This window comes from Thunnus albacares, chromosome 3 (assembly GCF_914725855.1).
Source record: "Thunnus albacares chromosome 3, fThuAlb1.1, whole genome shotgun sequence".
Taxonomy (NCBI): domain Eukaryota; kingdom Metazoa; phylum Chordata; class Actinopteri; order Scombriformes; family Scombridae; genus Thunnus; species Thunnus albacares.
The window spans coordinates 28,545,612-28,568,552 of NC_058108.1; the positions used below are offsets into that span (position 1 = coordinate 28,545,612).

Below are 22,941 nucleotides of genomic sequence, written 5' to 3' on the forward strand. Positions count from 1 at the left end.
CAGAGGGCTAGAGTCTCTGCAGATACAGACAACATCACACACTTCTTCTAGTGGGTCATAAGTGATGATTGAGAGGGATTATTTTTGTATGAGTCTATACATTGTTTTTTTTTTTAGGAAAATCCTACTCATTCTGCCTTTAAGTATTTTAATGATGCTTATTTTTCAAAACACACCATAGTTTTGATGGTATAAACTTTACCTTGAATTTTGTTTGTGGTGTGGTCAGTGCAGGTTAATTTCCTCAGTCACATTACCTGCTTCACTCCCTGGTTACACCAAACATCTATATTAAAAACTATATCAGTAGTCATGTCTCCCCTAAAATATTCTGTTACAGAGGTGGCTTGGTCTGGGGGTCTATTTTCAGCATCACAGACGCTACTGAATGATCATAGAAATATTATAGGAATGTTATGGGAATACTATAGGCAGCAGTGTGTCTCTATGATCCTCTCGCTCTTCTGCAACTACGTGTTGCAACTTGTCATTTTGATCACGAAGGTGACACTACTCTATAAAGTATATAGGCTACAATATAGTATAGAATTGAGTATTTATAGTATATATTTTAGAGAACATTATAGATCCAAGACGAAACTGACAGAAGGAGGGGACTAAGAAAAAAAGGCATAATTACAAATCTGCTGATACTTCAGCTCCACGGACTGTGCCATGGATTTATCAATACACAGCACAGTTAGTTGCTGATATTTCAGATCTATGGTCGAGGCCATAGATTCTAATTTGCACAAACCTCAATGAGTCAGGCAGACTAGACTAATATATTCATCTAAACAACCCCTCTGCCCCTGCACTCTCTCTGCTACTAGGGGATGGAGAGGGGGGGTGGCAGGTTAACAAGGGGGAGGCGTTTTGGTCATTTTGCTAACAAGGGGGATGGCATCCCCCCTCATCCTCCCTCATGTCGTCTACTGCATATTTCCCACCGTGAATATTTTTGCCACTGAAAATGTCAGAGCAGAAACTCCTAATTGATTCTTTTCATACATGTTAATAATTTGTGAGCTCAGATCTTGAACACAATATCTGCTTCTGTTCCTGTGGTGTAACTCGTAGTTACTTGTTTTGAGTGTGTAGGTCAGGTGAAATACAGTCTATGGAAGGATATAGCCAGGCCTGTCATTCATGGCATTGACCAATCTTGCTTCAAGAGGTAGGCTATAACTGGAGTGCCCCTCCTTATTATTGCTATTCTATATTGTTCTTAAATTATCTACGAGGATTTGTATCATCCATTTTACCAATACCATATTGATAAGGCCAGTCATGGGTGCTTTGAAAGTGCAACCTGTATTCAAACACATTGTTGAATGATCTTGTAGTAAGTGTTGTGTGTATGTTGGTTACAGAGTGAACAGAATGATAGGACCATACTGTATGTGTGCAGCTTGTTACATGTATGTCACATAACGTAACGAGTTGCGCGTGCAGAGCTGTTCAGCTCTGCTGGCGAGATGATGCCAGCCTTTGTTCACAACACACTATACAACTAAGTAGTTTCAGCAATTCATCACTTTAATGTAACATTTTAAGAAATATATATAGGCTATATGTTAAATTTTTTTTAAAAAACCCAGAAAAATACCAAGGACATGATCTTGGTGTCCTCAACGGTAGCTATGGGCTTAGAAGTGACAGAGATCTACTGAACCTGGTGTGGTATTCGGCGTGTTGTTAGACGAGTTGCATTGCTCTGGTTGTTTGTAAGGCGTACACAGTGTGGTGTCCACATCCCTAAAGTACTCCTTCAAAGAGTTCTGCTGGTAAAACTGAATCATCTCCTAACAAAAGAAGAAGACAAGAGGGACAGTTATATGAGGAGAACGTGACAAACATGAGACAGATGTTGCATGTGGTGTGTGATGAGGACATGAGGTTCAAATCCACAATGACAGGTGCGGATTTAGAGTGTCTCAATTTATTTGGTTGTATGAGGGTGTAAGACTTACGATTAAACCCTTGAATGCTTTCTTATCATTGATGCGGTACAGGCCTTCAGTGGAGGTGATCTTAATGTGTCTGATGTCCATGTTGAACCTGGGAGACCAGAGGGATGAACATGGATAATAGAGAGATATTAATACTGAGAGCAATAACATTAAATAAATAGTTTAGTGTTTGGTAAATTTTACTATTTGTCAAAGATTTGTGTGTATGTCTGTGTAATGTAAAAAGGTTCAGTGGTGAGCTTTTCCTCTTTTACAAGCATGGCTTACTTTCACATGACAATGGTTATACAGAAAATGTACTAAATCCTTTTTACTACAGGAGGGTCATATTTCCCTGCTTTAACAGGAAGTGATACCTGAGCTCAGAGATATACAATAATCTATTTAAGCTGAGCTAAGTCATCATTCAACATAGGCAAGCAAGCATCGCTTTGGTCATTTGCAGGGAAAAAGACATCTCTGTGCTACGGTTAAAATCAGGCTGAATTGAGTTGAGGTTAAATATAAGGCTGCAACTAACAATTATTTTAATTGTCGATTACACTGCCAATTATTGTCTTGATTGATTAATCCTTTTATCAAAAATTCCCTCAAAAGTGCACAGAGTCCAGGGGATTGTCTTCAAATTACTTCGTTTGTCTGACCCAAAGTACAACACCCAAAAGTATTCAGTTCACTACAATTTACGACAAAGGAAAGCGACAAAACATCATAGTTGGAAAGCTGGAACCAACAAACTTGGGACATTTTTGGTTTGGTATTTAAACAATTGATTATCAAAATGGCTGCTTATTCGTTTCATGTCAATTGACTCATAGTTACATACAACCATAGTTTCGACAGAAATTCAATGACTACATTTCACCCTGAAGCTATAGGACCTGCTTAACACAGTCATTGAAATGCTCTTGAAACAATTTTTTATATAACCGAGAAATCTAAAAAACTTTCACTTTGTCACCAAATTCAGCCCAGTTGTGCCCCAACCATCTAGACAATCTTTACTAGAGTTTACTAGGAGTCCATCTTCAAACTGTTCACAGAAACTTAAAAGAAAGAAAACATTTGTTCCACTATATATAGATAATATACATCTAACTGTCAGAAGATCAAACTGTGCTTTTACTGATGAATGGTGTTGAAGCTTACTTGATGCTGATTGCAAACTCTCCTCCATCTTTCTGCCGCACCAGGAAGGTTCCATCAGACCGGGACATTAGGAGGTTTTTTGCAGCCGTTCTGTCCATGTTCCCCGCGAACCTTGAAGCACAGTAAAAATAAGAATATTACTCTTTATTTAAAGTCTCCCCCAACTCAAAAACATGTTTTGTGCAGAGTTTGACACTAGAAGGCTTTGTTTTTTTCAATTTTTTTTAAATGAATTTCTAAGTTTACTGAATTCAAATTGAATTCAAAGCATTGTATTGTGTCATAAAACTTTTCCGGAGAGGATCTTTGAAGTTACTTTGCCTTCTGTCTTTCAAATTATTCTGATCACATAAGTTTTTGTTTGTAGAAAGATTAAACAATATCCCAGTGAAAACTGGTGCAGAATATGTGCTTCTTTGTGTTTTTGTGTTCCTGTTCCACTGTGTCATTCTCAAAATTACCACCAGGTGGCACCAACGTAAAGGATTTTCAAATCTGACATATGTTGACTTTAAGGACAATAAATGTGTTTTTTTTAAGCTATTTTTGATTTTATTCACTTCAATTTGCTGCACTGTGAGTCCTCTGCAGTTAGTACATCATTGTTTTTATTATAAGCTCAGGGGCAGAGAACAGTGACAATACATTATGATAGGCTGCAAACTAATAACTAATGGTTATTTTATACATTAAAAACAATGGTGTGAGGTGCTATTGGTGTCGTGATGATACGTCAGGACACAAATGCTGCTTTAAAACACTTTTTTAAGTATCTTGTTCTGTTTTTTTTTTGTGTCTCTGTCCCTATTACAGTGCACTGCAATACAGGAAGAAACTAAGCTTTGAAGGTACAAATGGTTATGTAAGCACGTTACTTATGGTTGATACTCACCAGTTGAAGCCAGACAGGTCAGGGGTCGGCCTCTGGGAAAGGGTGAGATCACACAAGAGGTTAAATGTGTCATATGGTCATGGTGGTAACTGTTCTTCACTTACTAATGCTACTAATCTTGGTTTCAGTACACCAATTGATGGCCAACTTGTGCAAGCTGACACAGATAATGGATATGAATAATATAATTGGTTTGTTGTTTGTTTTCTTGTGATAAGGACCTAAATGCAAAAGTTGCTTGACATTAGGCCCAAATGTCAAAATGCATTGAGTGTTTATAATTGGGTGATTTGTATGTGTTTCTGGTTTTACTCACTTCACTTATACTCACAGAGATGTAGGGCTGGACTTTGTTGCATGGGAACCATCCCATTTGACCAACAGTCAGGTTTTTTCCCTGAGTGACACACACAACAACTAATCACATGACCGGACCAAGCAGCCATTGAAATACACAGTATATGTGAAACATCAGCATAAATAAGTTACTTATGAACAACTCCAACCTAAAACAAATTTCTGATGACAGGCAGCTGATACCAAATCCTTCACTTTTGTAATTTGTAATCATTACAGTGAACAATAAAGATATAAAAAAAAAATCTTGTCAAAGTTACTGTTGTGTTGTTAATATATTTGAAGGCAGTGATTGTGGGGGAGGTTTCAACATTCTTGAAAGGTTGCTCAACAGGAACTTCGAATGAATGAATCCTTTTTTCAGTGTTCACTTTTTCTTGCTTTTGTAAATGGAACTTTGTGCACCAGGGCTGCAGCTAACAATTATTTTCATTATCAATGAATCTGCTGATTAATTTTTTGATTAATTGATAAATTGTTCAATGTATGAATAGTCAGAAAATAGTGCTTGTGTTGTCTAACCAAAAGACCAAAACCCAAAGATATTCAGTTTACTGTCATATATGACAATGAAACACAGCAAATCTTCACAGTTGAGCAGCTGGAATTTTGAGGTATTTTTGCTAAAAAAAAAAAAAACTAAAACGATTAAAAGATTATTAAAGTAGTTGCTGATTAATTTTCTGCAATTCAACTGATTGATTAATCGACTTATTGTTGCAGATCTATTTTGAATATAATGATTGATTTGATTGTATTCATGTTGTATTTCCTCTTGTGTAATTTATTTGTGTTGTTGTCTTTTATCTATTTATCTAGTTTTATTTTATTTTATTGTAAATCTATTTGATTGGTTTTATTATATTTTCATCATTTTTATTTCCTGTGTTGTTTTTTTTATTTCTTTGTACTGTTTACATTTATACTGTTTTATTATCAGCTTGTCACTCATCTGGAAAGCACTTTGCACTAACCTGTACGAACGGTGCTATACAAATAAAGTTTGATTGATTGATTTGATTAATCTCAAATATTGAACAGTGGAGTTCCCGACATGCACTCTAATGCACAAACAAGTAAACAAAAAACACCCTGCCTCTACTGATTTTTCAACATACAGTAACTGACAAATAAAGGTCAATTTTTTCATTATAGGATTTTTTTATATATATAATCACTGTTACAGTGATATAAACTGGCAGATCTCAGGTTTCATAGAGAATTTTTTGTGCTCACAAATATTCAGTAAACTGTTAAGCTGACAAAAATACAGCATGCATTATATTTTAGGTTAAATATGTTTCCAAATCATAACCCTCCAGTAGACTGCAGACTTTAGAGACTGAAGTGCAAGTTGGGCATGAGAGAGGAAGTGGGAGATAGAAGAGTTGCAGAGAGGAAAATGACAAAACAGACTGAATAAGACAAAAGCATCTCACACCTACACATTACCCACAGGAAACAAAGCTTGAAAAACACAACAAAATAATGTGTGACCCCCCTCATCCTTGAGACTATAGCGTGTATATGTGGTTGTGATTGGTGTTTAACTTTACCTCCCACCATGGCAGGTCAGCCTCAGCCCGGGTCAGCTCAATGATGTCGCCTTTGGAGAGGTGAAGTGGTTGGCCGAAGCCCACAGGGGGCGGCGGCAAGCCATAATACTCCTGGGACACCTCCATCTTAGGAAATCCTGAGTGGGAGAGTGACAAGGGGAAAGAGGAGACGTTGAGATATGAGAAAAGAGATCTGAAATGCAATGTAACCATTTTAAATCCATCAAATATTTACTCTTTAACATTCAAGAAGATTGCATGGGAGAATTAACTTAATAACAACAAATAAATGTCCTAATTTTCTTTACTTAATTGTAAACAAGATCGATGAAACTTATCATGCCTTTCTTACCGACGCCGGTTTGCCCGGAGGACCTGTGTGTCTTATTCTAAAGGAACAAGAGACAGAAGAACTGCAGCAATCATACCTTGAGTTACAGTATAACACACAATACATAATCCGAAAACATAAAAAAAATCACATAAACAGATGGAAACACTCTCCAGAAAACATATAAAATACAAGTTGAATGAAAATATGAGTTAACAAAAGAAAACATTAAAAACTGACATGTAAAATACTGTGAAGAGAGAGGAAAGAAGCTTATTTATCACTTCTGCCTGAACATATTCACAATGTCAAAGGCACATGTGGTCTCACCTTCCTTACAGTGCCCGCGTGGTCTGAAATTGGAAGAGGACAATCAATGTAAGAGGTGATAATCACACTAATCCATGATAATTACACTAATTAGAGGTGATTACTACAGATAAACACGCTCACTTATACAGACCTGAGTTGCGTCCGCAGGCAGGGACTCTGCCTAAACACTCTTTATGTGCAGCCATTTTACAGCGAGTGCAACGGTAGCCCTGGAAAAATATCCCTCTGCGGAGGACAGATAGATTTGACCTCAGTTGCTTGTTTTTAAATTGGAGTTAAGAGAGAAGAGAGAGAGCAAGTGAGATAAAAGTACCTTAACAGCATTGAGCAGGCCTTGCAGCAGGTGGTTTCCTCAAAGCAGTGCATCTGGAAGTCATGGTTGTTGGCGTTGAAGTTCTCCGGAGACATATTTGATCTGCAAACACGAAATACAACCGTTTTAACCATGCTGGGGGGATTCACAGAGCTGTTTTTTACTTTTTACTCTGGCAGTTTGACTAGTTGCTATGGTCTTGAGTCAAGATAGGTCTGACATGCTACTAGTTTTATGTAACATGACCCTTATTCAGACATGAGACCAACATGTCAAACTACTTTTACATTTATGTAAGGAGGTTTGTGTCTAAAAGGAACTTATGTTGATAATCCTGAGACAGCGACAGCAACTCAATAGAGTCAGACTGCAACATGATCAACAAATTTCGCAACGTCCCTTCATTTCCTGTAGAGCTCAGCAATCAGCAAAACTGCAACACAAACCTATAAGTGTCACGTCCACTCATTGTCCGTCTACAGCCGTTTTTACACAGTTCCCTGTTTCCCCACTGATGTGGTTTTGTTTCATTTCTTACAGATTGTTCTTGAAACTCTCCGCTGACTAAGAAGTAAATTTTCAATTCTTGATTTTACATTCAATAATTTACACATGGATCAGTTAAAATAACACAATAATTGGTTTAAAATATTCCAAAGACTCTACAGTTTTTATGTAAAGGCTGCAGGAAACACTTAAAGGATATGACTGGCAATTTTCTGTATTTTTCTTATAGTCAGCAAATCTCATGTTCAGAGCCAAACGAACAATGAACTCATCCTATTAACGAGTACTGTGAGTGTATCCAAAGTCTGATATATCGTATTCCTCTGTGCTGTAGAGCTCTGTTGTCTCTCTGTTGAGAGATACGATCTTATCGCTCTTTGGCGCCGTTTCTAAACAACCTACAGTAATCACACTTCTGGGGTGAAGGAACATATCCCCCAGTGCAATGGTATGACTCACTGATGTGTTCTTAATAGTTTTTGGACGATGGAGGTATACGGCACAGAGGAATACGATATATCAGGCTTTGGATACACATACAATACTTGTAAGTGAAATGAGTTCATTGCTGGTTTGGCTCTGCACATGAGATTTGTGGACAGTAAGAAAATATAGAAAATCACCAGCCTTATCCTTTAAAATATGAAGCTGAGTGGCTGCATTCATTATTAGATGGCTCTCAGATCAATGAAACAATATATTGGTCATGAATCTTCTATATGGTCTTTGTCTCTTTGCTTTTTTGTATTTCTTTTTTGTTGTTGTTGCTGTCTTGTTTTTTTTTGCTTGTGCATGTTTGTCATTGCTGTATGTATATAGGCCTATGTGTATAAAATGTTATAATGCAAGTTATCATTAAGAAGCTTCATAAACACAAATACTGAACCAGCAAAAGTCGAAAATTACTGTCAAACTTTGTAGCTACATTTATGAAAATTGTGTTTGTGTATTTCCATGTGTGTAAACTGTATGTTTGTGTCTATGTGGTAACTCACAGAGCCATCTCAAACTGTTCCAGCCATTTCTTCTTCAGTTCTCTGGTTTTGAAGAATAAATCGTACCCGCACCTCCCATAGCAGTCGAGCAGAAGGAACAAATAGGACCACTGTTCACACACACACACACACACACACACACACACACACACACACATTGTCAGCCTTATAGTTGTCTACTATAATTAGACAGTATATTTTGGTATAATTAGTGGTGCTACAGAGGGAAGGATGTGAAGTGAAGAAGAGGTGAGGAGAAAAGATGAAAATGTTGAAAGGAGAGGAAAGAAAAGGAGAGAAAAGGAAATAAAATGAAAGGAAAGGAAAAGAAGCAAGGCAAGGAACAGAACAGAAAGGAAAGGAAAGGAAAGGAAAGGAAAGGAAAGGAAAGGAAAGGAAAGGAAAGGAAAGGAAAGGAAAGGAAAGGGAAGAAGAGGGAAGGAAAAGAGAGGAGAGGAAATGAGAGGAAAGGAAAGGAAACAAGAGGAAAGGAGAGGAAAGGCAAGAAAAAGACAGGACCTTTCATCAAATGAGAGGAAAGGAAAGGAAAGGAAAAGAAAGGAAAGGAAAGGAAAGGAAAGGAAATGAAAAGAAAGGAAAGGAAAGGAAAGGAAGGAGGAGAAGACCTTCTTATTATCCTTCTCTCCTGCTGTTTCATCTCGTATCTGGTAGTGCTGTAGTTCAATGATCTCCTTTAGCTCAAAAGTCTCTCCACTCTTCTTCTTACAGACAAACATGGCCTTATCGAAGAGGAATGCATATCTGACAAACACAACAAAATACACCAGCACAAGGTCAAACAACAGCTTTTAACACAAGAAAAAAAATAACAAAACACTGAGACATAAACAAAACTCACCTGTCCTGTTTAGACTTTTTCTCCGAACTGCAGATCTTCAGCTCTCCGTCGATCTTGGGGCGACCGAAGAGTGCTAGAGACTGAGTCTAGAGCGCAGAGGAGAGGAGAATAAATCAACAAAATGACAGTCTAAGAGAAACAGATTCAAAGGGAAACTGTGGCCTTACCATGTTTTCTATTGACAACTGGAAGGTGGTGATCTGTCTGATGATCTCATTGTCTCGCTTCACCTCATTCACACACTGCGCCAGGTCCTGTAAAAACACACACACACACACAAAGACAAATGAATAAATGTTTAAATATCACAGATTTAACCCTCATATACTGTACTGTTCAGGTCAATTTTTTACCCACTTGTACATCTGAGACCAGTAAAAACACCTTAAACACCTTTATTTTAACCAGACATGTTATAAATTTTCCTAAAGTGACCCAGAATACAAAAAAATGTTGGACATATTTCAACCTTTTTATTTTGTGCAGCTGATACATATTTTTTACATAGAAAAATTCAAATGTCACTGATAAAAAATGGCTGTTGCATTCTTCACATTCAATAACATTCATTGATATGTTCTCATGTTTTAGGTGCCATAATATCATGCGATTGTGAGTGTTTTCTCTCCATAAATAAATGGGATAAAACCTAAAGAATACACTCTCTCAGCTCTCTGAAAGCTTCATTAGGGATTAATCACCCACTTACATATGGCTGATGACGGATTTATAAATAAAAAATAGATTTGTGGTTCAGAAGTTTGGTATAGAGACTAATTATGAGGTGAAGGGTAGGAATATGAACAGTATGTAAGGGGACACACACTCACTCTCATGGCATCAAGAGCTGTGCGGAGGTTCTCCTTGTCTGTAGGGTCAGTGGTGTGTTTCACCAGCTCCTGCAGACACAAACAAACCACCTCAAATTATAGCTGCTGGATAAAATTAAGCTAAGAAATTAATATGCTACACACACACACACACTCACACACACAGAAACACGCACATCTGTACAAACATACCTGTAACAGCAGGTGGTATTTGAGGACCCTCTGCATAGGGACCATGAGTAAATCTCTGAGAGAAAAACGTCCACTATTGGCTCTCTTTGAACACTCCTGAGAGAGAAAAGGAAGTGAACAAGAGCAGCATAACACATATGTGTTAAGAGGATATTGTAGTACTGAAACAGAGAAAGTCCCCTTTAGCCTGGAAAGCATTTCCCATATAGACAGCCATTATTTAAGCCACATCTGTACAACTGTTGACAGGACTCCTCAAATGGCGCACAAGATCAGTTATTACTCTTCTTTTATTCCTTTTTAATCCATGATTTAATATTTGTCAAATCTACTCAAAGCATAGAGACTCTTTGCATGATGTGATCTCAATGTACAGTCAAAGATAAGAGCTCAGCACACATGGCAGGTTAAAAGACACTAACTTGCATGAAAACAACATTAACATATACGCAAGGAAGGCCAGTTCCATTTGAACGGATTAAGGTTTATCAATAAAGGGTGTCGTATGCTGCAAAGGTTGTGAGGTGTGATTTTGGGCTCTATACTGTGAATAGACTTGACTTGACTTGGATAAATGATCAGCCATTTTGTCATACCATATCCAGCTCTCCTTAAACATAAAAACAGAGAGGCTCAATCCCTTCATTCCTGCTCTCCTAGAAAACAAGTAGAGCAGAATTGTAGCCTTTGGGAGAAGTAAAACTTGTCACTAGGGTAGTTAAGTACATTGCAACATCCATTTGTACCTGAACGAGGTACTCAAGCTATTTATTTTTGGATTTCCATAGAGTGTGTGTGAAGGTTGGGGTGGAGAGAAAATAATAACGATCAAAATCGAAGCAGAAAAGGACAAAAAATCTTGACTTTCAGTCCCTAGTATGAGTCACTGAAACAGCATTTTTCATGTTTCCCCCCCACCTACTAAATGCCCACATTTTTCATACTCCACACCCTCAGTTTATAACACAGGCTTTGTGTTATAACCTGAAGTCTTAACCCGAAACTGAGATAACATAATTATTTCTCAGACTTAAACTTGAATTAACTGATTTTTTGGCTACTTGGGGACAACGGAAACAAGTTGTGAACACAACTTTGACATATCATCACCTTTTAAGCTGATTAGTTGCACTTAGTAAATAGTAAATAGTAGTAAATAGTGCTTAGTAAACAGTAAATAGTGCTTAGTAAACAGTAAATAGTACTTAGTGAATAGTAAATAGTGCTTAGTAAACAGTAAATAGTGCTTAGTGAATAGTAAATAGTAGTAAATAGTGCTTAGTAAACAGTAAATAGTGCTTAGTAAACAGTAAATAGTACTTAGTAAATAGTAGTAAATAGTAAATTGTACTTAGTAAATAGTAAATAGTACTTAGTAAATAGTAGTACATAGTGCTTAGTAAATAGTAAACAGTACTTAGTAAATAGTAAATAGTAGAAATAGTACTTAGTAAATAGTAAATAGTACTTAGTAAATGGCAAATAGTACTTACTAAATAGTAAATAGTAAATAGTACTTAGTAAATAGTAGTAAATAGTACTTAGTAAATAGTAAATAGTACTTAATAAATGGCAAATAGTACTTACTAAACAGTAAATAGTGCTTAGTAAATAGTAAATAGTAGAAATAGTACTTAGTAAATAGTAGAAAAAAGTAAATAGACCTCTGCTATCTCTTAAGGGAAGTATCTGGCTCTTTAGCAAACACATAAACACATGTCCTGCCCATTATCTGCCTGTTCTGGTCTGATCTATATCTGATCTTATGTGTGAAAAAATGACTTTTCATTGCAAAGTCACACATCCCCCGTGCTTCTGCTTTTGAGAGTGTGTGTCTTCCTCACCTCCAGTTTCATCCTGATGTCTTCCCTCGTATTTGAAAGCTTGTCTAGGTGTTTCGTCGATGTTTCCACCTGACTACAGTAACGACCGTAGAGTAAGAGTCTGAGGGGGATAAGAATATAAAATATATTATAAATCCATATAATATATATCTGTAGTGCTACTATATAACAGAAAAGGTATGTGTACATAAGTGTATGTTATGTACCTCTCCTTGTAGCTCAGAAACACCTGGTGGAGGTTCTTGGCTCCATAATTTCCGATGGAAGTCCGGACCTCCTTCAACAAATTACGATGCGTGTTGGCCAACTCCTACACACATACATACACACAAAACATGTAAACAACGCTGATAAATAAAGGAAATCCTGTCTACATGACCGGAAGTGTTGATAATCTCCTCCCATACCTCTATGTTGATGAAGATACTCTCAATGTCTTCAGGCAGGAGAAACTTTTCAAGAGGTTTCATAAAGTGCTGCACAAAAGAGAAGTCATGGTTATTATTCTCTGCACTTGAATGTCTGTTTACATGCTTTTGATTGTCTGTGTGTGTGTGTGTGACTTTTTCTGTGGTGTGTGCAAATGAATAAATCTTCAGACTGAGGACGTGTGCACACCAGTAATATAGATTCCAGTGTTTCGGAGTATTTCTCTTCTGTCTGTCTGATCTCCTGCAGGCAACACTCTCGTTTGTCTACCCCAGTCTTCTGCTGCTGTAAACGCACACACACACAAACAAATGACATACGAAGAGTCCAGACCAGTCAATTGTTAATAGGGATGCAACTAATGATTATTTTCATTATCAATTAATCTACTAATTATTGCCTTGAATAACAGATTAATTGTTTGGTCTATAAAATGTCAGAAAATAGCAAAATATAGGCATACGACTTTCTAAAGAACAAATTGATTGACTCTTAGTCCAAAGATATTCAAATTTACAGTCATATAAAAATAAAGAAAAGCTGTAAATTCTCACATTTGAGAGGCTAAAACAAGAGAATGTTTTGTATCTTTGGTTGAAAAGGTTGCTTGTTGCAGCTCTAGTTGTTTAAGTTATTTTCTTGATTCAACAGTTTGTTGGCATTGTCTTCTTCTACTGGTTATGTGATATGTGATGATGTGATCATTTCTGCTTCTTCGGGCTGCATTTTTGGTTGTTTTTGGATTTAACTGGTTCCATTTGACTCACACACAACACAGCAAAAATAGTTTTGCTATTGATACATCATTATATGGACAAACAGGATAAATTGATTTGGTTGAAGTGGTTAAAACCGGTAGACATATGCAACCAGTGACGAGGGGTTGCATGTAGAAATTGCTTCATTTTAAGGCTTCACAAACAATAATTATAAAACACAGACTGCTTTTTTGCATTTTTGAACTGCAACACAATTATGGTCCAAGCTCCAGGTTGCCAACAAGCCCAAACATCCCTTTTGGTTTGAGGTATAATGTTGAGTAGTTCATTTCCACTCACAGTTTCTGGTTGTTCAACTGTCCTCATCAAGTCTTCATAGATCTCATCCCCTTCATTCTCCTCATCCTCCACAAAGTCATACAAGTCCTCATCCTCATCCACTGTGTCACTGAAACACATGATACACACAATATTATTACCCAACATTTGTCTTCATTAAGGGAATGTCACTCTCTCCCTCCACAGAGAGGTCAAAGGTCAGCCACAGCTGTTTGGCGCTGAGCGGGTAGTGCACAGTGGAGTTTTTTCTCTGAAAACAGCTGCCTGCTAATGCCAAAAAATTATAGGACGTCAGTTGAGTAGGCGGTCCTTCAATGTGGTCCAGGACACATTGCATTTACACTGCTAAAAGAATGTGGTCACATGCAGCCCAGACCACCTCTGAATGTGGTCTGAGTGATCAGATCTCAATGTGCCCTCAATGCATCTTGGGTGTGTTTACACCTGTATTTAGAGCTGTCCACTCGGCTCACCCGAGACGGATGTTAATACCACATGTAAACAGGGCCTATGAGAACATTGAGAGTGAACCAAAGCAGTAGATTTGAGGGCAGGACGGCTAAACAATGAGCTGGAACTCACTATGAAGCTCAGGAAAGCTGAGGGGAGCTGCAGTCAGCTGATAATTCTCTGTAGGTTCACCACTACGAGCAAAGCATCTGACATTACACGTTGTCATTTGATAGATTGTTATTATAAAGAATATTGATTATAACCGCTTTAAGATAGACTTGATTGTCTTTTAATGTAAAAATTATTTGCTGAATTGTCAACACATTTGCCTGTTTTAAAATTGTGGACCAAACCAAACAACCAAGGAAAACATAACAGTTTAACAAGTAACCACAGTATATACATAACATTAATGTAAATGTACATATTTTTCATATATGTGATCAACTTATCTATAATTTTGTCAACCTGATTTTCTATATTGTCATTTTGTTATTTTGGTCTATTTTGTAGTCGACTTCTATTGTACATGTCTGTCTGTCCTGGAAGAGAGATCCCTCCTCCGTTGCTATTCCTCACTTTTTCCCTTTTTTTGAAGGGTGTGTGGAGGGGGGGGTTAGGAGTGTTTCTTATACCATTTGATTGTCTAAGGATAGAGGGTGTTGCATGTTGTACAGATTTTAAAACCCTTTGAGGCAAATTTGTGATTTGTGATATTGGGCTATACAGAAATTACAAAATACATACAAAATTTGGCTTAATTCCTCAGAAAATCAATTTTTTTGACCAGTGAGTCCAAGTAACATCACTTAGCATACATTTAATTGATGAGCAAATCAGCTTTGCAAAGACGGTTGAGAGTACGTACATCCAACCACAGGTGGGTACAGGTGCTGAACAAAAACACCATACAAGAAAAAGAAAAGGTAGTCCGCACACTGAGTCCTGCAAACTCCCAAAACTTTGTTTCATGGAGCAACATTTCAGCCTTCAAGGTCAACAGCAGGAAAGTTATTGCAGGATAATAATGTTTTTATGTACATCTTCTGTGTCATGTGATTTCCTAATAATAGGTACAGTAGAGTTGTCATTTTTGTGGTCTGACTAAGATCTTAAAGGTTCTTAAATCTTACATATTTTCAAAATCATGATGACCTCTCTTCTCCCTCTTGTTTATCATCATAACATTATAAAGAAACAGACTTACTCTATCTGGTCAGACAGACCGCTGTATATCTCATCATCAGGAGTGCATCCTCCTAAAGGAAAAGGCCTAGAGGACAGGGAAGTGTGTTTCAATAACATGAAAATTATTATCACATGATTTACGATCTGAAATGATTTCAAAAGAAAAAAAACTTGATCATTAACACTTAAATTATTCACCAGAGGAAGGAAATGACTTACTGAAGGCCTCTTTGTATTGAAATGGATGAATGAGACAGGATGGACAAAGTTTCTATGACCTGTCATACACACACACACACACACAAAGTAAAAAGTTAGCATATCCTGCACAGAGAGAGACACAGGCTGGTAGAGAAACGGTAAAAGTTGTTTCACACTTTACATGAAGTGAATACATCTCCTCTGAACTGGTTTCACTCTTGTTTCAGCACAGTTGAACGGAAAACTGCTGCATCATCATGAGATCTCAGATATCCAATTTAATGAGAGATGTCATCAGAAGCAAACTCAAAGATGTCACATGGCAGCTCAAATGAAACTTCCTGGTAAAGCCACAAGATGTGTCAGTGATCGTCATGTTTTGTAATGTTTTATGACTATGATACAAGCTCACCAAGAAAATAATGAAATCTTGGTTTTCTGTACCACACAATTCTTTTTTTTTCCAAGAAGCACCTTTGACTCTTGTCTCTAGTGTTGCAGTCAGAAAACAGCTGCTTCCGGGAGAGATCGGGGGTTGGGGGTGTATATGGGGTCACTGTTGGGAAGGTGGGGTGGGTGGTGAGGGGGGATACAGGGGTTTGATAATTGTTAGTTCTCCATGATCGCCCAAACTTACTTTGCATGTGTATGCATGTGCTATTTTTTTTAAATTTGTCTCAGTGTCACAGAGATGAATAAAAAAAAAGGTCAGTCACTCATGACACTTCTGGTGGATTTCTGTTTTCTTTTAAAGAGAGAGAGAAGGAAAGACGTAACAAGAAGTGAGAGTCTTTAGGAGAAGTTGAACAGAACATCTGAATGGCCTGAATATAGCTCTACTGGAACTCTTCTCCAACAAGGCTTTAATGGCATGAAACGATAAACTATGCAGATTAAGCTTTTTTTGTCTTAGAGCAGAAAGGAAGATTGTTCCAGGTCCATCTGAAAATATTATTTTTTATTCTGAAGCAAGTACAGTAAAGTAAAACTTGTCACTGTAGCTTGAATTACCAAAACACGTACTACCTTAGTGCCATCATTATTAAATCATCAATGATGAAAGTTAATTAGGTACATTTATCACAATTTTGAGGTCTTTGCACTTTATTTGAGTATTTCCATTTAGTGCTACTCTAAACTTTTACTTCACTACATTTCAGAAGGAATTATTGCACTTTTTCACTTCAGATTAGACTTAAGATTTGACATTAATAAAACACACGATGAGCTTATAAAATCCTTAAATTAAACTTATAATTAAACCATAAAAGATTAAACCAGTTGTTCCCTTATGATCCCTTTAAAAAAAAGCAGCGTTTAGATGTGTCTCCATTTAAGGTATCTAGGAGTCAATGTTCCACCAAAGACTCATTTCCCCTCTAAACTTCACACATGGTTTCATTTAATTCATTTCAAGTGTTCAGGCTCAATAACGTAAAATAATTAAAATATTTCACAAAAAAGCAAAGATTAAAGTCACAAGGAATGAATGAAAAAAAACAAATTTAGGTAGCAGAACTTTTTCTTATGACCTGTCTAAACCGTACATAATGAATGTAAAACTGGCTCCACCTCGATCAGCTTCAACACTAAAAAGCTACTGCGTCAGTATAAACAATCTAAATGTAACATATACGTCATATGGAACAATATAACAGTCGCTTTTCTGGCAATTTTTCTACAGAATAAGTACTTTTACTTCTGATACTTTGAGTACATTCAGCTGATAATACATCTGTACTTTTACTTCAGTGTGATTTTGAATGCAGGGCTTTTACTTGTAATGGAGTACTGTCAAGGTGTGATTTTACTATTTTTTACTAAAGTACAGTAAAGTCTATAACTGTAAATTAAATCGTACAGATAATATGGCAGCTATACGTTTACTGTATTTTATGATTCCTTTCATGAATCAAACATTTGCACATTTAGGTGCTGTGGCTGCACTGCACCGAAAGTGAAAGAGAACTGTCAAATACTGAATTCATGTGTTCACTCAGCACCTTCAATGACAAAGATACCAAGCTACTTCCTGTTAGGGCTATGTGGGTGTCTGCAAGCTGCAGTCGGGACACCAAAATGACTGGGGTATGGGTGTGCAATGTGTTTCCCTCACGCAGGGGTTATAATTACTGTATGCAATAGACAAATAGATAGATAGATAGATGTGGTTTGGTGATACCTTTGCAAAGTCTCGTACATCAAACAGGTCAAAGGCTTCAAAAAGTTCACTCTTTTTGAGATGAAACCTCTCTTGACAAACTCCCAGAAATGTTCGGATATTCTTCAGGCACAGGAACTAAACACAAACAAACATAAATACAAATGTTACTTTACTTTGACTTTACTTCAGCGAAAAAAAATTGTTGATTAATCTGAAAAAATAATTGACTATGATCTTGATAAATGATCCATTTATCAAGCAAAAATGCAAAATATTCTCAAATGTGAGGATTTGCTGCTTTTCTTTGGTTTATATCATCGTGACAATATCTTTGCATTCTGGACTGTTAGTTGAAGATGTCACCTTCGCATCTTGACATGACACATACTGTATTAAGCAAAAAAAAGTAACTGACAGATTGATTGATAATGAAAATAATAAGAGCTGAAACTAACATTTTTTTTCCATTAATGATGAATCTATAGGGTTTTTTTTTTTTTTTTTGACTTTTTATCAGTTTGTCAATAAAATGGTAGGAAACAGTTTCCCAGAACCCACGGTGACATCTTCAAATGTCTTGTTTTGTCCAAGCAAGATTATGATATAAAACAGAGAAAGCAGAACCAAACAATGTTTGGCATTTTTGCTTAATAAACGACATAAACTATTATATTGATTATCAAAAAGGTTGCGGATCAAATTTCTGTCGATCGATTAATTGACTAATTGTTTCAGCTATAAAAATAATCTCTCGTTGCAGCTCCATTTGACTTTATTCTGAAGAAACAATACACATTATTGACAACATTATTATTTGAAATGTACCGGCTTGATGTTAAAAGTTGAGCAAACAGCCACGTAAAAGCATTTATAGCAAGATATCAAAAACAACCTTAAGAGAGAGATTAGAAAGTGAGCATTATCACACTAAACATTCAAATGACGACAAACGTAGCATTATAAGTAGCGCTGTAACAAGTAGCGAATCTATCGATTTATCGATCAACAGAAAATAAATCAAAAACAATTTTGACTTTTAATCAGTTTGGCAATAAAATGGTAGGAAACAGTTTCCCAGAACCCACGGTGACATCTTCAAATGTCTTGTTTAAATCAAAAACAATTTTGATATTCAATTATTTGTCACTTTTCAAGCAAAATTACCAAACATTCACTTATTCCAGCTTCTCAAAAGTGAGGATTTACTGCTTTTCTTTGACTGTAAATTGAATACTTCTGGGATTTAACTGTTGGTCGGACAAAACAAGTAATTTGAAGACATCGCCTTGGGCTCCTGAAAATAATCTTTAGTTGCAGCTCTACTTTATTTATTTATCAGTGACAAAGCACATATGTATATGTCCCATATTTATCTGTCCCTGGTCAGGTTAATGTTAAAAGTTAAAGACAAACAACAACAACAATAACAACAAAAAAAGACTAGAAAAGACCAAAAAGAGAGCACATATAGTAAGACACAGCATGAACAAAAGCACATTTCTACAAAATGTCTTAAAGCAAAGATATGACAACTGTACAGTAACTTTACAACAGCTGAGTCTAAGCATCAAAAAGGACATAAGTTAACATGGAGCACTACAAACAAATACAGGAGGCACAGAACAGACAATAAAACAGGCACGCATGAAGCACATACGGAAACCAGCGTTCCACATCAGCTTGCAAATTTCAGACTCGCTCGATAACCTTTCTAGCACTGTAGGAACCACATGAACACAGCTGCACTTAAAAACTAAATCAAAGTGTGTGTAAATGCTATTCAGCCACACGGACCACATGAACATCAACAGCACAAACGCATCAATCCAAAGAAATGTCAAAAAGAAGCTGTATGAAAGGCTAGAATTTTATACTAAAACATAACTAAAAGTAAAAAGTAACCACAATGCACACTACGAGTGACAATGGTGGTCAGACTTTTGCAGTTTCATATAACTTCCTGAACCAGCTGCTCGCTCTCTCTCTCTCTCTCTCTCTCTCTCTCTCTCTGTGTCTGTCTGTTCAGCAGTGGAAAATGAGGAACTCTAATTTGAGAAAAGAGGAAACATTGAGTTTTGTCTGATACTGCTGCTCACATCAAATCACTCTGTCATATAAGTGCATAACAGTATTAACACACAAACACATACAAAACAGGCATACATAAATCCATACAACAGTCACTCAGTACAGGGAATATCCTCTACTTGTGTAATATCATCAGGTGTGTGTGTGTGTGTACACGTCAGAGTGGACTCTTGTCATCTGTTAATCGCCGGATGTGTTTAAACCACTGTTGACCACATAGGATTTCCCAGAGTTGCACATGCACGTGTCAAGGCAAATAAACACACATTTAAGACATCTTGGTGAATCCTATCAGATATGAAACAAGGACTTCCCTTGAGAGGTTTAGGCCAATCACGTGACAGCCTGTTTCTCCCTTTATCATACTCTCTCTTTCCCATGTCCTCATTTTGTATTTTGTTCTCACACTCCGTTCTATTCTCTCTGTCACCTCGGATTTGATCCGTCTTGTTGGTTTTCTTAACTCCTTTTGATGAAATTTAGTGAAAAGACAAGTTACTGTCCCAACTAGTTGATTCCTCAACAACCCCAATCACCAGCTTTGTGCTCAGCAAATGTATAACCTAATATTCACTTTATAACAGTGTTTAATTATATACATTATAAAACAGTTGTCATCTGTCAGTTTTTTTGTTTGTTTGTTTGTACTAATATTGTGTTGTAATGTGCTTGTATTGTGTGTGAATTTATTATATATCTGTTATATATGTATTGTTATATTGAGACTATTTCTTGGTTGGAACCAGTAACTTCCGGGAGTCTCTGCCAGTTGTTGAACTATTCCTTTACAAATACAAGATAGGACATTTCCACTGTTTCCTCACTAACTGTTTCACTTACTTGTACGACAAAAATGTGGCACGTGATTGTTGTACACACCTAGATCCAGATGCAGATGTTCTTGGTTTAGAAGTCAAACGGTAGACTTCTAAAATCTACATCTTATCAATAAAGTTTTATTGTTGAGTCTTACAGGTCCTCATTTAATGAAAATCAAATTTCTTCCGCCTTATTCTGTCTTCTGTCAAGATAGCGTCACTGATTCCCACAAAATTCTTAAAACGGGACAAGGATTTTACTGAAAACTTGACAAAATCTCATTGCACAAATAGATTTTCTTTTGAGTAAAATGGAGATTTAATTTGCAGCATTCACCCTCTCTGAGCGCTTTCTATCTCTTTCTTTTTGTCTTCTCTTCTCTTCTTAATCATCCTCTCCACTCTCTACACACACTCCCGGATGTGGACAGATACAAATCACAGTATTTTCCTATCGGACAGCCTTGGGGCTTGACTGCTACCTGCTGGTCGCTATGGAAATGGCCTATGGAAATGGAGCAGGAAAAGCTTTGTGTGTGTGTATGTGTGTGTGTGTGTGTGTGTGTTACCTGGGACATCTGTGGGCGCAGGTTGATCTCTCTCAGGTTCACGGCCTGAGGCAGCAGGTTGTTAAGCAACTGGCACAGCAGCACGCCATCTCTCAGAGCTTGAGCCAGGTCACACACCTGGAACAGCACACACACACACACCATTAGATTAAAGAACCGAGACAGGATGTGTGTCCATGTGAAGGTGTGTGTGTACGTGAAAACTGATTTACCTGTGCACCCTCCCATGTGACCCGGTGGTTCTCAGGAAGAACACGGCACTCAATCAACCACATTGCACACTGGCGCCACAACTCCATCTTTGTTTTCTGAATAACAGATAGATATATAGATAGATGTGAGGCAGGATATTGCTGATATATATCCGCACAAGCACAATATTCAGAAACCGGTAATCACTGTCGTACACTCTGTACACCATGTAACAGTCAATCAGTTGGTCAGATTGTAAGATAAGGCTCTCCTGACAGAGATGAGTTAGTGTCACAAGAAGCCAAGAGCAAAGTTTTTGAAAGCATCTGTTGAGTTTGTTCATACTGAACAGAAAACAAAAGAGTGTTTTCACTGCCTGAGTTCACACAAACACACCAAAATCAATAATGCATGAAGGTCACAACTTTTGCTTTGAATCTCACTTCGTCACAGTTTCACTTTTCCTCTTTTTGTGATCGCTGGTAGAACCTGGACATGTTCAATTACTGAAGATCTGAGACCAAATAAACAGCAAATCAGCCTTCCTTCTGAGGACGCTGAGCAGACGCTTTCACTCTAGATCTTGAGATGGCCTTCTTGAAATCCAGTGAAATACCAAAAACAACAGCCACCGCTATGCCGACTATGACTAAATTTTAACTACATATGAACGTAGGTTGAGTATTACAATCAGCTCTTACCTTCAGTTTCTCCTGGCACTGCTAAATCTCTTTTTTCTTGATGTTCAACTCCCCGGCTTCCTTTCAATATCTCCCCTTCAGACTGAAGCGCTGTAGTTCTGCCTGCATTTCTTCCGTGGTGGGTGTTCTGCAGAAGTGCAGTGTGTCGAAGGCTTTTAACTTCATCCCGCAACTTCCTTTTTCCTCTGACGCACCCTCACACAGTCGCATTCACACTCACAGATTCACACACACACACACACACGTACACACATATGCACACAGAGCTGCTGCTGTGGCTGCTGCTGCTGCTATGAGGGGTACAAGTTGATAACAGCAAAGTGTGATCTGTATATGAAATGGGGTGCGTTATATGTGTACAAAAGATCTGGTGGAATAGGTGTGAGCTTGTGTGTATGTGTAGTACATAACACTTGTTTATAAAAAAAAAAATAATTGTGCTACAAGCTCCAACACAACTTAGACAGCCCATGTGATGTAGTAAAATTATGGCATGTGAATACTTTTGTTAAGTACTATTTAAAGTACCCTACCACTCAAAAATGAAATTTTCTTCTTGTTCCTTCAGTTGGATGTTTGAGCTTCACTGTGCAGAATGATGTACGTGCAGAGTTTGACACTAGAAGGCTCTTTTCATATTAATCTGCTGAAGTTGGAAAGTTTCTCTGTGCTCACCTTAAATCTGTACTTATGAGTATATATGTGACATCACAGCTAATTTGGAGCCAATCCAATATTCACCTCACAAAAATATGTGGAAAACTGAAGCCTCCAGTGAACGTATACTGAGAATGGACTTTTCAGTGAAGAAGGAGACATATTGCAGAGAGACAGACTGCTGTCATGATGTAATTTTTAGAAAAATCCTGGAGCTGTTCCATGAATAATGGAGCAGCTGCTTGGACACTCTGACAGCACCCCTGGTGATTTTATTGGCACAGTCTCTGAT

The 22,941-nt window shown here is 37.3% G+C and overlaps 1 protein-coding gene across 7 annotated transcripts in view; it reads right to left on the reverse strand.

Annotated features, from left to right (window-relative positions):
* LOC122979774 (proto-oncogene vav-like) overlaps window positions 1-22,941 on the reverse strand; it is a 36,875-nt gene that overhangs the window by 3,231 nt on the left and 10,703 nt on the right. For 3 of the 7 annotated variants that reach the window (XM_044347496.1, XM_044347493.1, XM_044347495.1), the window contains 27 exons: window positions 21,993-22,119; window positions 21,312-21,407; window positions 21,100-21,216; window positions 17,643-17,759; window positions 15,479-15,537; window positions 15,279-15,344; window positions 13,619-13,727; window positions 12,750-12,845; window positions 12,539-12,607; window positions 12,338-12,441; window positions 12,132-12,231; window positions 10,288-10,383; window positions 10,096-10,164; window positions 9,433-9,519; window positions 9,266-9,351; window positions 9,033-9,168; window positions 8,407-8,516; window positions 6,905-7,006; window positions 6,722-6,816; window positions 6,589-6,611; window positions 6,271-6,316; window positions 5,928-6,064; window positions 4,331-4,411; window positions 4,015-4,046; window positions 3,123-3,233; window positions 1,974-2,061; window positions 1,676-1,805 (listed from right to left, as the gene is read on the reverse strand). In XM_044347496.1, the coding sequence (XP_044203431.1) occupies window positions 1,676-1,805; window positions 1,974-2,061; window positions 3,123-3,233; window positions 4,015-4,046; window positions 4,331-4,411; window positions 5,928-6,064; window positions 6,271-6,316; window positions 6,589-6,611; window positions 6,722-6,816; window positions 6,905-7,006; window positions 8,407-8,516; window positions 9,033-9,168; window positions 9,266-9,351; window positions 9,433-9,519; window positions 10,096-10,164; window positions 10,288-10,383; window positions 12,132-12,231; window positions 12,338-12,441; window positions 12,539-12,607; window positions 12,750-12,845; window positions 13,619-13,727; window positions 15,279-15,344; window positions 15,479-15,537; window positions 17,643-17,759; window positions 21,100-21,216; window positions 21,312-21,398 (2,353 nt within the window). In that variant the 5' untranslated portion in view covers window positions 21,399-21,407; window positions 21,993-22,119. The remainder of the gene's footprint in view (window positions 1-1,675; window positions 1,806-1,973; window positions 2,062-3,122; window positions 3,234-4,014; window positions 4,047-4,330; window positions 4,412-5,927; window positions 6,065-6,270; window positions 6,317-6,588; window positions 6,612-6,721; window positions 6,817-6,904; window positions 7,007-8,406; window positions 8,517-9,032; window positions 9,169-9,265; window positions 9,352-9,432; window positions 9,520-10,095; window positions 10,165-10,287; window positions 10,384-12,131; window positions 12,232-12,337; window positions 12,442-12,538; window positions 12,608-12,749; window positions 12,846-13,618; window positions 13,728-15,278; window positions 15,345-15,478; window positions 15,538-17,642; window positions 17,760-21,099; window positions 21,217-21,311; window positions 21,408-21,992; window positions 22,120-22,941) is intronic. The other 4 variants (XM_044347497.1, XM_044347500.1, XM_044347498.1 and 1 more) reach the window with 4 other exon arrangements.